Below are 14,846 nucleotides of genomic sequence, written 5' to 3'. Positions count from 1 at the left end.
AAAATCGAATATTGTGGTGACGATGACGTCATGAAATCGACGTTGTCAAGCAATGACGTCGAGGAGAACGCTAGTTCGCAAATCGCGGGGATATCTTTCCCTTTTACTCGAATGAAGACGTAATTAGATTAGAGTGATAGCACTGAGAGCAATTTGCCAAGTTCGGCGTTCGCGGTAGGCCGTCGGAGAACATATTATACTCTCTGGTGACTCTGGTCATCGCTTATCATTCATTATCAGCGAGGTTCTTCAACTTATCAATTCATTTAATTGTTGACACTTCTATGGGGTGTGTCCGGGTCAAATTTAAATTAAAACTACCGATAGGTAATATCGATTACCAATACCTACTAATGATTGATGTAATGGCCCTAACGGGATTTTAAGCATGCTATAGTTAGACGTAATGTAAAAAAGATGTAATGAAAGCATACAGAAAACGATACTTTTCAAAATTACTTAACATTTGTCGTGTCGTGTTTGTACCTATATTTGTGTTTGTATCTATACTTTTTCGGCCCTATAAAATAGGTACCATGTCTTAATAATTGTATAACTTGTAGATTTACGCCATAGTTTGAAAGTTGGATCAGCTGACTAAACTAACGCATTTTGATTTGTACCGTAACTAATCGAACTCGTAAATGTCATAATCATTCACTGTAAAATAAATAGACTTTAACTTCTATATTAATCTCCTTTTTCGCCAGTAGGATAAGCAGTTGATTGAACTATTTCTACATTAAAAGTTGCATCACGCTTATCATAACATAACAAGTTAGTTTTAGTGTTTATATTTAGCGTAACTTAGCAACTATGTTAACGGGACATCAACTTAGCACGTAGATGTCTCTATAATTAAATTAAACTCAGTGCGTGTATGGTGCAACTTCACATCTTAGTTATTCCCGAAAATACGAGTGACGCAACTATTTCACCAGTTTCATCCTTTATTTATATTCTTACAAATCCTGTGCAATGAACACCTATCCTGTGGTAACAGTATTGACTATGTTGCGCAACACCCACTATAGATAACATCTAAACTGTAACGTAAACATTACTTATCAAATCAAAGCTGACATACCGACACTAGTGCAAAGGTTATCGAGGTGCGATTGACAATAAGACGCAAGAATCCGCCATTACTGTTCGAACTAGGGGTCCGGGACGCGCGCATGCGTACATTAACCGCAAGCCGAATATATACCGACCCGAACTCATCGCGCCGGCTGTCGTAAATAGTCCTTCGAGCAATTTTTAATAAAACATAAATTAAAAACTGTTTATTCTTAAAAAGTTACGAGTGAAAAATGCCCGGGAAAAGTAATGGACCTGGAGAACCCGGCGAGACCATAGAGCTATTGGACAAAAAGGTAAGTTTATGATTAAGTGATGTAATGTCATGGAAAGGTCATGTGAGTTTGAAATGTTGATCCTTATCTTAAGTAGGTAAGGGTTGTTTTCGCTCGGTATGGTTATGATTTTTTTTGACATACACGATCCGGTTAAAGGTCATTATTTTTTTTTAACAAATTATTTCTACATACTAGTCTGTATACTGTTATGGAAATTTACCTGTTTCTGTTATATCAGTAATAACAATAATACAATTAAAATGCTCCTCTACTACTTGACTCTTAAAGTTTTCATTAACATTTTCCTTCAATAGAAATACAAAACGTTCAATATTTTGTACATATAATCAATTATACGGAGTAAATAAAAAATGTAACAATAGTTCTGTAGAATTAGCAAGTAGATAAATCAAACCATTATTATATGTAGATTATACTCGTAGTATCATGATAATTGTCTCCCTCTTATTTTCTTCAAGGCGTTGACCTTTTTGATCCCGTAGTCCCACCCAGTTCTTTATTCCACAAAATCAGCCCTGTTATTAAGCGTCTCGTGTCTCCAAACATCTCTTTAGGCTTCATTTAGATGATGCGAGAACTCGCATGGGAGTTTCATTACATTGCGGGTTTTGTTCGGTCGGTCGAGTTGGACGTAACCAACAGTCCGCATTGTATATCAGCCCACTCTCCCTTTCTAACTTAGTCAGTGGGTAGCAAGATCTGGTTTCACATATATACGAGTATCTATAGATGAAATAGCTTGACTTCTGCCTACGTCTGAACTTTTCACTACTAATCTAGGAATCAAAACAAACTGTAGTGAAGCCTTACAGCTAGTATACTTGTACGGTCGAGTTCACAATAATTTTAACAAGCCAGCGTTCCAAAAATATACACACATAGACAGTACATATGGTACTAGTGCTACTTTACCACCCTAGTGTCGCAACTAGCACAATACTTACGTACGTATGTCGAAAATTAAAGGGCCATAATGTCCTGTAAAACGTTGTACAGTACAAGTGCGCAAAAGGTAATTCGCAACTCGCGTATTTCCTACTTTTCGAACTAGTATCGTAATGTTACACACCTTTAACACTGACAATAAAGTTGTGTAAACATATTTTTGGAACGTTGGCTTGTATAGATGTTTGCGAACAAGACTGTACCCCTTCAAATGTGTACATACGAGTATCTAGGCGGAATGTTTCGGTGTTTCAAAGGCAGACCTACATAACCAAGGTCGCGTTAATTGTATCTGAAACCTATATTAGTCTCATTAATGGTTTATAATTGGAATTGTTTACATGCGGTTAGCTATAAACAATTTGTTACATTGATGTCAGTAAGTCACATAAACATCAGATATGTATTACGGCCCGATTCGGATTATGAAATAGACTTCTATTAGACATCTTTTAGACATCACCAAGATACAATAACGATATGTTTTAGATCTAACCTGTTAAATTTGACATTTGCGCGATTCTGGAGATACTCTTGAACGATTTCCACACGATATGACTTATTAGAGATCTAATTCACATCTAATAGATATCTTACTCTATCTAACGTAAAAGTGACATTGGTTGCCCGAATTGCGCTGCAAAAGTGAACTAATTGATATCTAAACTATAACGTATCTAGAATGGATCTAGTACGTGTCGTCTCTTGTGAATATCTTGAAGTTCGAATACGGCAGTCAATATCTATTTCATCACATCATCACTTCGCTAGACTAAAATTCTAGGAATCAATTAATTTGTGACCGATATAGGCAACACTCACAAAACTGAGTGACAATAGGTAGCTACTTAATTGTAATTTGGTTGAAATCAAGTCAGGTACTTATATTTCATGCAAACATTGCTGGCTCAAAAAGGCTACGGGCTACGGCGTAGCGCTATGAACATAGTTTAGCACTACATCCTTAAGGCTTTAGAACGATGCCGTAAAAAGGTTTTCATCACACTCGCTCAGTAAATGTGGAATTGCACGCAGGTTTAGCGGGAGTTATAGAAAAAGCGTTCTCCCTAGGGAGTTATGAAGTTTTTAGTGCCATAATTAACAGTTTTTTGTCTTTATACTTAATTTTTGTATCGCTAGTGTGATGAAAAACATTGTGTGTAACTCGGGGCGTAATAATATTGCAAACTCGAGTCTATAAATCGCTCCGGCAAGCCGTCGCGATTTAACTTACTCTCGTTTGCAATATTCAACTTACGCCCCATGTTGCACAATGTACTATTCCATCCCATAAGAAACAAAACACTATTGCACAAGCAAACAATAAATGATGGTCATAACATGCGGTCATACAGCTACTAATCTAGATCTTTTTGACTGCAGGCCTGCAGGGAGTCCATTACCTAATTAAAACACCACTGGTTTTTCGTTTAATTTCTAAGTAATTACCCCGTGAGTTAGTTTCAGTAGAATTTGGGTTAAAAGCGACCGACATTACAAATAATATGGGCCGGATTCGGATTCTAAAATATACATCTATTAGATATCTTTTAGACATCACCATGTTTAAGATCTAAACTGTCAAATTTGACATTTGCGCGGTTCTTGTATTCTTGAACGATTTCTACAGGATATGACTTAGAGATCCAATTCACATCTAATAGATATCTTACTCTATCTAACTTAAAAGTGACATTGGTTGCCCGAATTGCGCTGCAAAAGAGAACTAGTTGACATTTGCGCCCTATTTCTAAACTATAACGTATCTAGAATGGATCTAGTACGTGTCGTCTCTTGTGAATATCTTGAAGTTCGAATACGGCAGTATGTGTGTACTGAATATGTAGGTTCCCCATTCAGACGATTGCTACGTTATCTCTATGTTGAAAGAATAAAACGTCAACAGAAATGGAATTACTTCAGGTCATTTTATCTGAACCCTCCTTTAAACATCTCAAGGTCATATATAGGTCATTCAATAGTAATAGATAGTAGTTAGTATACAATGGATAATAAATAAATACAAATAATTATACAGAAATCAAGCACTAAATGCTTGTGCTGTGTGCACCTGCAAAAATATTAGCGGATGATATTACGCGTCAAAAATATCTATCAATTTCTCTGATAGCTTTATTTAAACATTTTAAACAGATACCTATATCTCTATGTCAGGCGTGTCTCACTCCGCGATTTCGTCCTTTGCTACAGGTAGCTAAAAGTACATCCGTTCGACCCCAATTTTGGGGTTTGCCATAAGCCGCGCGTGGCGCTGTAGCCACCTAGCGGCCATATCTGTCCTGATCGTAACAGACGCGTTTTATAAGAGAGTGAGTCTTCTGTACCTAGTACTATTATTTATTCTGTGTCTGTGTATAACTAACCAAGACTTGTTGATACTTTTGAATGCATACTGTAGAGATTCCGACATCTTTATAAAACTGCTAAAGAGCGTACTATAACTTAAATCATAAAAATAAGTGTGGCATGTATTTTTAATGCATTGACGCTGAGTATAGGTACTTCTACCTACCAACAAAGACTAATAGAAACTAACAGAAGGATAACAAAGAACCCCCCACAACTTAAAGGATCTTAAGACGATCGATCCCTGTCTTATTCTCCTTATCTATATTTAGTAAAGTACATAATGGATGCTGTAACCGGCGGGATGAGAGACATCCGGCGTCGGAGGCCGGAGGCACGTAGGTGTGACCACAGTGACACAATTGGGATATTTGGGATGATGACAAATGTTGAATTTATAAAAACAAATTAGAAATTGTAGAGATAAAAAATTATCAATTTATAACAATAAATTGGACACTAAAAACTTTTTGATAATACTTAAACATCAAAATTTAAAAAAATCGGTTTTATAAACGGATCCATATATATGCGGCGATTAGGTACAGTGATAGAGTGATATCTCAGGTGTCAAACTAGGACGCATCACTTTTTCTAGACTACATCTCTTCTAAGACCTAAAAGGAGATGGCGGGACGACTTGGACGCATTTGATCCGGATTTGCAGAAACGTACAAACGACAGGGTTGAGTGGAGGACTGGAGGAAAGACGGGTAGGCCTTTGCCCAGCAGTGGGACACTAAACTAGGCTTTAAAAAAATCTACTTTTGATAATTATTTTCTTCAATTTAAAATACCAAAAGTTTTTCTAAATGCTCCTCAAACGTGTACGTTACCCCTTCAACAATCTCTTAAAAGCTGCAACACGATCTGACGTCATGAAAAGCTTTCCCGCGCGAATCGGAGCGTAACTCGCAGCCAAGCTTTCTTTAATAGCCTTTCCACCCGGCAATCTCATCGAACTTCGATTTTCCCTGGCGTAGAATAGGAAATGTGATTTATCCGTAAACGCTGTGAATACAAAGATTGCACTGGTTGATAATAACGATACCTACCTACACTGTATTAAGTCCTGAGTAAGATGCTTGTGAACCCGACCATACCTTAGGTACTCTGTCCTATCGTATACAGTGGCCCCAAAAAACGTTGATAAAGAATATTTAGGAATATTTTTCTTACTTACACTTCTTTTACGAAATTTCATTAAAATTAAAACAATTAATCATTTAACTAATACAAAACATATTACCTTCAAAATATTACTATCCTTTAGCTTTGGTATACAAAGGTAAACGTTATATCGTTAAAATTATCAACAATATGAGTCAGTAAAAAAATGACAACTTTGTTTCGGGCCAACCTGCACATTTGATTAGTTAGCGCCACTTGCACCATTCTTCTAACCCGGGGTTAACCCGTTAAATCTGGAGTTACCATGGTTACCAGTACAATTTGACACTGGGTTAACGGTTTAACCGCTTTACCCCGGGTTAGTGCGATGGTGCAAGTGGGCCTTAGTAAACTTAGTTGGTTCATTAGAAAAACCCCATAAAATCAACAGACACGTCCGCTGCGGTATCGGGGCTATTCGGGGCAATTCAACCCTCTGCAATATAGGGATACTTATCTAACACCTTCCCTGCGGTATGGGGTCGCAAGAATTGGGTACAAAAGACCCAGTGCAGTCAATTGCGAGCGAAGGTGTTAATTGCGATTGCCATCAATGTTATGGAAAATTATACAACTATGTCATCAATAAGGAAATAAACGTAAGACAACGCAAGTATAACATAATATTGAATGTTCGTGCGGACGTAATCAATTGCCATCGGATTTCCGACACGCAACGTTCACCCTATCTCATTAGCAGCAAAGTATTTTGAAATCGTAAGTTAATTCTCAGAATTCTATTATGAGAATTGCCTAGTAGGAAGTATATTTTCGCAACGATTGATGCTGGAATATTTTTATTGCACTAAGCATCAGCATCTCATCGCCATATTAGTCTTGCTTAATGCTTAACTTGATATAGAAGCAATTTTTACTTAGCAAAACACGAGCTGACTTTTATTTATTTTTTATTATAAATCAAGTTAAGCATTAAGCAAGACTAATATGGCGATGAGATGCTGATGCTTAGTGCAATACAGTACTTAGGGCCACTTGCACCATTCCACTAACCCGGGGTTAACCGGTTAAATCTGGAGTTGCCATGGTTACCAGTACAATTTGACACTGAGTTAACGGGTGAACACATACATACATTTTTACATAACATAAAAATTTTATTTTTGTTTTGTTTTTGTATGTTTCATGTAAAATTAATTACGTGCAATAAAGTGACATACATACATACCTGTTACCCCAGGTTATTGGGATGATGCACGTGGCGCTTAGTGATATTGTTGTTTACTACCTCAATAATCCTCCAAGCAATTAACTAAAGGAAATTTTATAAAAAAAACATTTAATTCCTTCCACTCATCCTTGTAACATATAACGCTGTTATCTTAAAACCTATTAATAATTAATCCGTATAGTTTCTTCTCATTAATCGATATTTAATACTAATCCCAATAAGGCCTAGTTTACCCTCTGGGTTGGAAGGTCAGATGGCAGTCGCTTTCGTAAAAACTAGTGCCTACGTCAAATCATGGGATAAGTTGTCAAGCGGACCCCAGGCTCTCATGAGCCGTGGCGAAATGCCGGGATAACGCGAGGAAGAAGAATCGATATTTAATACTAAGATGGCCTATTGGCACAGTGGTTTCCTGGGCATACGGGTTACTGGTTCATAACATCATAGTTAGGTCGTGGCAAGTCTGCGTTCAACTTCTGACAGTTAATTATTTAAACGTAACGATTTGTTATTGCCGTGTGACGCTGGGGTCGGTGCCGGTTTATCAAAATCTGACGAAAATAAAAGTACAAAGAAAAATATCGGCTCAAGTAGGTATTTTATGCTCTACCTACTCTAATGATTATATTCTCTTTGTACCACTTACCAGCTGTGTAAATTTTAATGTATTTCTATTTATAAATTATCAGTACATACAACAAAACCTAATGCTACCTGTTCCTATTAAGTAATCAGTCAAAAAATAAAATAAACAAACAAATGTTTTACTTAATGTATCTTAATGTACTTAATGTATTTCGCCATCTATCTATCTTAATGTATTTGTAGTTTTAGTTTATTTTAATAAGTTATTTTATGAATTTTCTGTATCTTGTCTTCCATTGGCATTAAAGATGATGCTTTGTAAGATTATGTATTTAGATATATAGGAGCGGCCAGGGTGCTTACTAATATCTGAACACGCCCCTGTTGTCAAGGCGTTAGAGTGCGTTTTCAGATATTTTTGAGGACCTCGGCCGCTCCGATATATCTGTTTTATATAGTACCTACATTAAATACTTACGTTTTCCAAGTTTTCCAACTGAAAATACTGCAACAAATATTGGATTCACAATGAATTTCAACATGCGAATCAAACATGCGTGACCGTAGCAATGTAAACAATTGCACAATTTCCAAGTAACTACACTGCCTGCTATACCTAGCCGGTCAGTGAGCTGCAGCCAGCAGTGAGAAAACCAATGATTAAATGTATTGAGCGCGTTAAATCAATCTCTCTGCGTTAATGGAAGTTTTACTGTTTATTTGGGTTAACCTTTTCTAAGACTCGCGCCAGTCTTCGCGCGGGCTACACGGCGAACGGGTTTCCCGCTCTTGACTTTGACACTTCGTTTGGCGGGAAAACTACCATAGACAACACGGCGCCCAGTGAAATTTAGTTTTAATTTCCGGTCAAAACACATGGAAGTGTAAAAACGGCCAGTATTTTTTTTGGTTATTGGTGTTTTTTTTTAAATATGATCAGTGATAAGATTGGATTTATTGTTGAGAGGAAGGACAAAGAAAAGTGCGGCTACGACAATGCGGGGTTCATGTATACGGAGAAGGAAAAAGTCCCGAATAAGGTGAGTTATTTTGACCACAAATTTCGCACTGTGTTGAGTATTTCTTCAATAATTGACGCAAGGATGTTAAAATGCTAAATTAGTGTTGACCTCGCCGCTTACCGCGCCCCCTGGTGCATGACGGTTTAATCAGATCACTTACCTACTTAGTAAATTTAACAAAATACTATAGGTACTATAAAAATAAAAAAATATTTCAAATTAGAATCTGTTATCAGTGCTCCATTCTTACTGCAGATGTTAATATTTCTACATTTTGTACCTTGAGAAAATACACAGCAAAAAAAAATACAGCAATAAACCGACTAAACTAGCTCAGTAAAAAATTAGTAATTAATTCAATAGTTGGTCGTATAGTTTACTTATAATATAACTTATAAACGAGCTCGAGAATTTCGCGGAATTTTACATAAGTGTAGTAAAAAAAGCGTTTTTTTTAAGAACGCGTTTGCGGAATCCTGCTTTAATAGCCATGTGAAATCAGGCAACACGTGCCTGCAGAAACGTGATGCAAAGCTAATTGCACTGTTTGTGTTTACGTAGGTATGCGATCTGGCCAAAATCATTACCTTCATTACAGTCATTACAAACTAATGACAGTGGAGGTCTTCTAACATAAACATAACCAAGTAGGTAATTTTTAATAGGTACGCACCCGTAAAATGTAGATTAGTTACTATATTCAGAATGAGATGGAGAGAACTGACATCAGTTTTTTTTTATTTTTTTTTATTTTATTCAGGCAACTTTACGACAGCAATCGAACGAAAAAGCACGCGACTCCTTAAAAAGTGTTGTGGATTTAAACTGTTTAGACGTCAACGGTTTCACTCACTTGAATTTTTAGTCGCTATTGGCGACATAAAAACAGTTTATATATGTCTACGAAAATTTAATTTCGAGTATAAGATTTATATCATTAAATAATATTTACATTTAGTAATTTCATAAAAGTTCATTTAGATACCTGCTGGTTATATTCGTCTAAATGTTACCCACGTTTTCAAACAAACAACTAAAGAAATTTTCTTGTCAATGTATTGTTAATATTGTTATAATGAAAAATTAGGTGGCGTCCATTCATTACGTGAGGGATTCAGGGGAGGAAGGGGTCAAGTCGAATCTCACTAAATCTCACGTGGGAAAGAGGAGACGTATAGGCAAATAGGTACCTACCACGTAATCCTCAAACGCCCCTACTATAACTTAGACTACGACATAATTCTAGACGCTCCCTTACCTTAGCGGCTAACATTTCTCAATAATCTCAGAATATGTTGTTACTAAAATAATTTATATTTATGGACCATACGTTGTCTTTAATAAAGAAATTTTAATTAATTAATTTAATAAAAATAACTCCGAAACATTCGAGGTATGTTCTTAAAATAAATACATAGTGGGTTTCTTAGTTGCTTCCAGAAGATCGGAAAGTTTCCGTACCTAACAACTCACGTAGGCCTAGTGCTAATGGGCCGTAAGCCGTAATGCACAAACGAGCTGTTATGTCAACAGCGATTACCCACTTTTGACTATCGGACATTATTTTGCAATTTATTCTGTATCGGTTTCGGTTCTAATTGTTTAGACACTTTAGAGCGTGAAGTAACCTTGTAATGTATAAAATTAATTCGTCACAATTAGGTCATCGAGTTTACTTGTTTGCTTAAGTTTTGGTAGGTTGGATTATGTAGGTATAGCTTATCGATATAATTTTAAGCGGCAAGAGTGTGCTCTACCTCGAATAATAACAATTATAACAAAGCCTTACATGGCTTTGTTGTTATTCGAAGTAGAGCACACCCTTTTACATTGTAAAAGTGTCAAACGTAAAAAGAATCGATGGTAGCGGTTACTGATACTAGGTGGCCAATATGAAAGTTGAAAACTTCTTTAATCTCTTCTTATAGGGTCCGTTTTGATCAAAATAGGATAAGTATTTCATCCCAAAAATAAAAAATAAACTTTGACCTTACCTACTCGCATGTAATTGAATCACATCAAATTAATCTATTTTATTTTAATATTCATTACACCTAAAGTATTTTTTTTGTAATCAACACTCAACACCATATTTATATTATCTTTTTTATAAATAATAATAATTAGATAATCTTTAATGTCTTGACGTATGTCTAATAAAGAGATAAAATAAATAACAATCACATTTCCGTCACTAATAAAAGATACACTCATGATTTAAATAAGTCGGTTAATCAAAGCACTGCGCAGTTTGCGCATATCTTTTTATACAGTTTTTTCATGGTATTTTGGTAACGGAAATAGTAAGTCCGGCTACATTTATCTGCGAATTAAAAAAACAGCACAAAGATAAAATGAGAGTAATCTTTTATTTTTTGCACGAGCTTGGCGTGTGATTACTGGCCTCATTAAAGTTCATTATAACGAGTCATTAAATACAACATAAAACTAAAAAAAAACTCAAAAGTGATTTTTATAAGTGCATAATTTTGTGGGTACTTAAGTTGGTACCTATTATGTCTTCTGGTCAACACATTGTAACAAACAGATTGTAACCCACCGAGGGTTCCGTACAAATTTAACTAATTACATATATAGATAAGTACATATAATAAAATAGCTAATCTACGAATTTTCTTTATTATTAGAGAGCTTGCCTGCGCCCCTTTTCATCTCGATGTGCCCTATACGTTGGGGGGGATAGTGAAAAGGTTAAAATACATCTTTACAATAATGATAATGTGGTTTTATTCATTAAAAAATGCCCCCTGCAGAAATGTAGGTGTGGTACCAAAGATGCTAGATGGCAGCATTTCCGCGCTGGAATGTTAAGCTGATACGTTAAGCTGCGAGCTCTTTGGTCTCCTGTGCTGTTATCTCAAAGACGCCAATGTAACTTCTTCTTTTTGACAGCTGACTGGGCCAAAAGTCATTGACCCAAGCAAGTAGAAATGCTAAAGTCCTAATAACTTGCTCGCATTGGCAGTTCATGATTAATTACTGGCTTAATGGATTGTTTGCAACAATATAGCGACCAACATGGAATCAAACGTGTGTACCGTGTGAATTAAAGGCGGTCGGCAAAGTAGGTTTACAGGTAAATCGAGAGTAGGTTAGATTTGAATCTGTACCCAGTTAGTGTTTAAACTTTAGCACGACACCTTCCAATTATCGTGAAAGTTATTTAATACTGATGATTTATCAAATATTAACTAAATACCTAATAGTGGCTTTCTGAGCTGTAAGTAAATGACGCCAATTCTCAGCGCTCAGCTAAATTGCAAAAGTCCTGAAATTAAATAGAAATAGACTAAACATAGGCATAGTTATTGAACCAGCAAGCCTATTATGGACGGCTTGATCCAAATGACAAAATATCCGTTACTTTTTAACAGAGCGCGATTGAAGGTGACGGACACCGTTTTATCACGCTGTCACGTAAACAAGAACGACCAATATCAAGAATCGATTGAGAAAATGCTGCAAAGACATACGAGTATGAAAGCATTTTTGCCTGAGCTGAAACAGAGGCGCTTTATACTCTCTCGGTCAAAAATAAGTAATAATATAATATACAGATTTAAAAAAGTATTTCTCATGATAAATATAATGAAAGAAAATAGGAAAAACATCCGGATTACCATGCCGAGTGTAAACATCGATGAAGATTGTGAAGTGACGGTGAAATATTAGTCGAAATTAGAATAAGTCTCTAGTATTCGGAATATTTCGATAAATCGATCTATTTTTAAGAGCCAACAGGAGTGGTCATTTCTCAATACAAACGTACTCTGTTTCCTTCGTGGGTTTTGATGCTAGAGCAATGATTTTTTCAACACAGATTAATATTGTCAATATCTGTGTCGGACCGTTTTGCTTTTTTTGATATTTTTGTTTTTTTAAGGCGCTAGAACCCTTCAAAAATGGCCAAAATGGCCTAATTGACTATGCCGCAATGAGAGGCGTAGTATTCAAAACTGATATCAATTAGCCAAAAAAGCAAAACGGTCCGACAGAGATAATTTCATAATCATTTAGATTTCTAAGTTTGGTTAGGATTGGTTAAGTTTTGGAGGAGGAAACAGTCGAGTACGAAACCTCGATTTTTGAGATTTTTACGCGGGAGTTTTCGCCTTGTCCTTATCGCACTAGTTTTAGGAGCCGCTTCCGTTAGCGAAACGGGTATAGTTACCTAAAATATTTAAAACACAGCTTCTGTTTCGTCTTAGGTAATTAATAATTCACAAAACACGAATTCTTAACCCACGCCACTAGTGTACCTAAGACTTTAACACTAAATACCTGTTTAAGGCTGTTTGCACTTCAGACTGCGTCACAGTAGAAAACACCTATAAATTAATTGTGTTCATTGGTTTGTTTGTCCTCGCCAGTTACTGGAAGTGTAATTTTATAGTGTAAAGTTAAACTTAGATAAACCGAATGGAACTATAAATAGATTGACTATTTATTGATTATTTTGCATTACTCTTTACAGAGCTAGTAGGTACACGTTATTCATTATTAATGACTCTATCTAGCATAGTTTATTGTTAAAATTGTTATTGAAGTTTAAAAATTGTATTTAGTTCTATGACAACTTACCAATATATTGTACGCTTTTGTAAGGCAGGATATGGAGGACATAAATATTTTGTACCACCTTTGTAAACCTCACCCATAACCATACAATAAATATTTTTTGATTTTGATTCATTTAATTTGGAATCGATGGCACAGTGTTCTTACGCTATTATAGGATGTTTACGTACGAACTGTGGTACGACGTAAAATTCTGACAGTGCATGCATTTGAATATATTACGTGGTTTAATGTTGTTCGCAGAACAGAATATCATAAAATATTTTCTACGACTGATTTCTTTCTATATTTTAGATTATTTAGTGGACATGGTACAATTCATTCACAATCAAAATCGCTCAAAACTTAGGAAACAACTTAATAACAGTTCAGGCACCAGTGAGTATTTTAATCTCGTGATCAATTGAAATCTATAATTTTTAACCTTTACATAAGATTAGAAGTCATTTAGAACCCAATTTCTGAACTCCAGGCGCGGGTTAATTTCATTCTTGATTCACTGAGAGAAAAATCATCACCAGGAATTAAAAAACAGTTCTGTACTGGGGGAAAAAATGAAGTTTTAGTAATAATTATGGACGTTTCACTATTTCTGTAAAGTTTATTTATTTCTACAAACAGCTCAGTAATCCCAAATATAATTTCAACAAACAGATAATAGAACTTGCAAGAACTAATAGAAATTGCAAAAGTCAATTTGTTCCTATTAGTTAACTCTCCTTGTCCCCGGATTAAGTTTATTTTTGTAATTCTAAGTGTATTTTTGTTGTACTTTTCTCTCAGTGTTGGATCAAGACTTAAAACTAATCTGTATAAAATAGAAATAGAATCTGCATAAAATAGAAAATAAAATTTACGCCAGGTGCAGGATCTCGCAAGGCTCTCTCTCTATTCACGGACACACTAATTAAGCTACCGGACTTACCGGAGATTTACAAAGCAGTTTACCACGTTTCACGCCTAGGGTTGCCAGATGGTCGGGATTTGGCGGGATTCTCCTGATTTTTAGCATGTGTTCCCGATTCCCGACAAAGTGAAACTTGTCCCGAAAAACAGCTTCACGTTATAAAACAATAATTTCAAGTTCCGAACTGTCGCCGAGCAAGCGAGCTGACTTAGTGCCAATAATGTAAAATATCGTTGTTTTTGATATAATCACTATAATATGAATGTATTTTTTTTTCCCGAATTAAGTCCCAAAATCCCGAAAAATTGATATTGTTTCCCGATATTAGCGCCTTTCAATCTGGCAACCCTATTCACGCCGGATTCGATGACGTTCGATTTAATTAGCAAGCGTTAACGATATCGAAAGTAAATTTACGCGGTAGGTACAATAATCGCTTCAGGATTTCCGTGTATTTCTGTGAAACTTACGTTAAGTATATTAAGAGTAGTTTTTAGGAAAAAAATAATCGATGTCACAGTTAGGTTAGGTATTAAATTAAATTAATGTTACGATTGAATAATTTTACGGTTTAAACTGACTTGTTTTTAGTCACTCGCGCGCTAAGCTCGCGCGACATGTTAATGTTAGTATGTCTCACAACAGTTTAAAATCGATTAATGTTACGATTGTTCATTGTATGT

At 35.7% G+C, this 14,846-nt stretch overlaps 1 protein-coding gene across 2 annotated transcripts in view; it reads left to right on the top strand.

Moving 5' to 3' along the window:
* Positions 1–989: 989 nt before the first annotated feature.
* LOC134669074 (facilitated trehalose transporter Tret1-like) overlaps positions 990–14,846 on the top strand; it is a 57,706-nt gene continuing 43,849 nt past the window's right edge. The window contains exon 1 of one of the 2 annotated variants that reach the window (XM_063526597.1): positions 990–1,376. In XM_063526597.1, coding sequence (XP_063382667.1) covers positions 1,314–1,376 — 63 coding nt within the window. In that variant the 5' untranslated portion in view covers positions 990–1,313. Of the gene's footprint in view, positions 1,377–8,264; positions 8,676–14,846 lie in introns of those variants that run through there. The other variant, XM_063526594.1, reaches the window with a different exon arrangement.

Source organism: Cydia fagiglandana, chromosome 11 (assembly GCF_963556715.1).
Source record: "Cydia fagiglandana chromosome 11, ilCydFagi1.1, whole genome shotgun sequence".
NCBI lineage: Eukaryota > Metazoa > Arthropoda > Insecta > Lepidoptera > Tortricidae > Cydia > Cydia fagiglandana.
The sequence above is the reverse complement of the archived record's forward strand: the minus strand, read 5'-3'. Positions and strand labels throughout refer to the sequence as shown.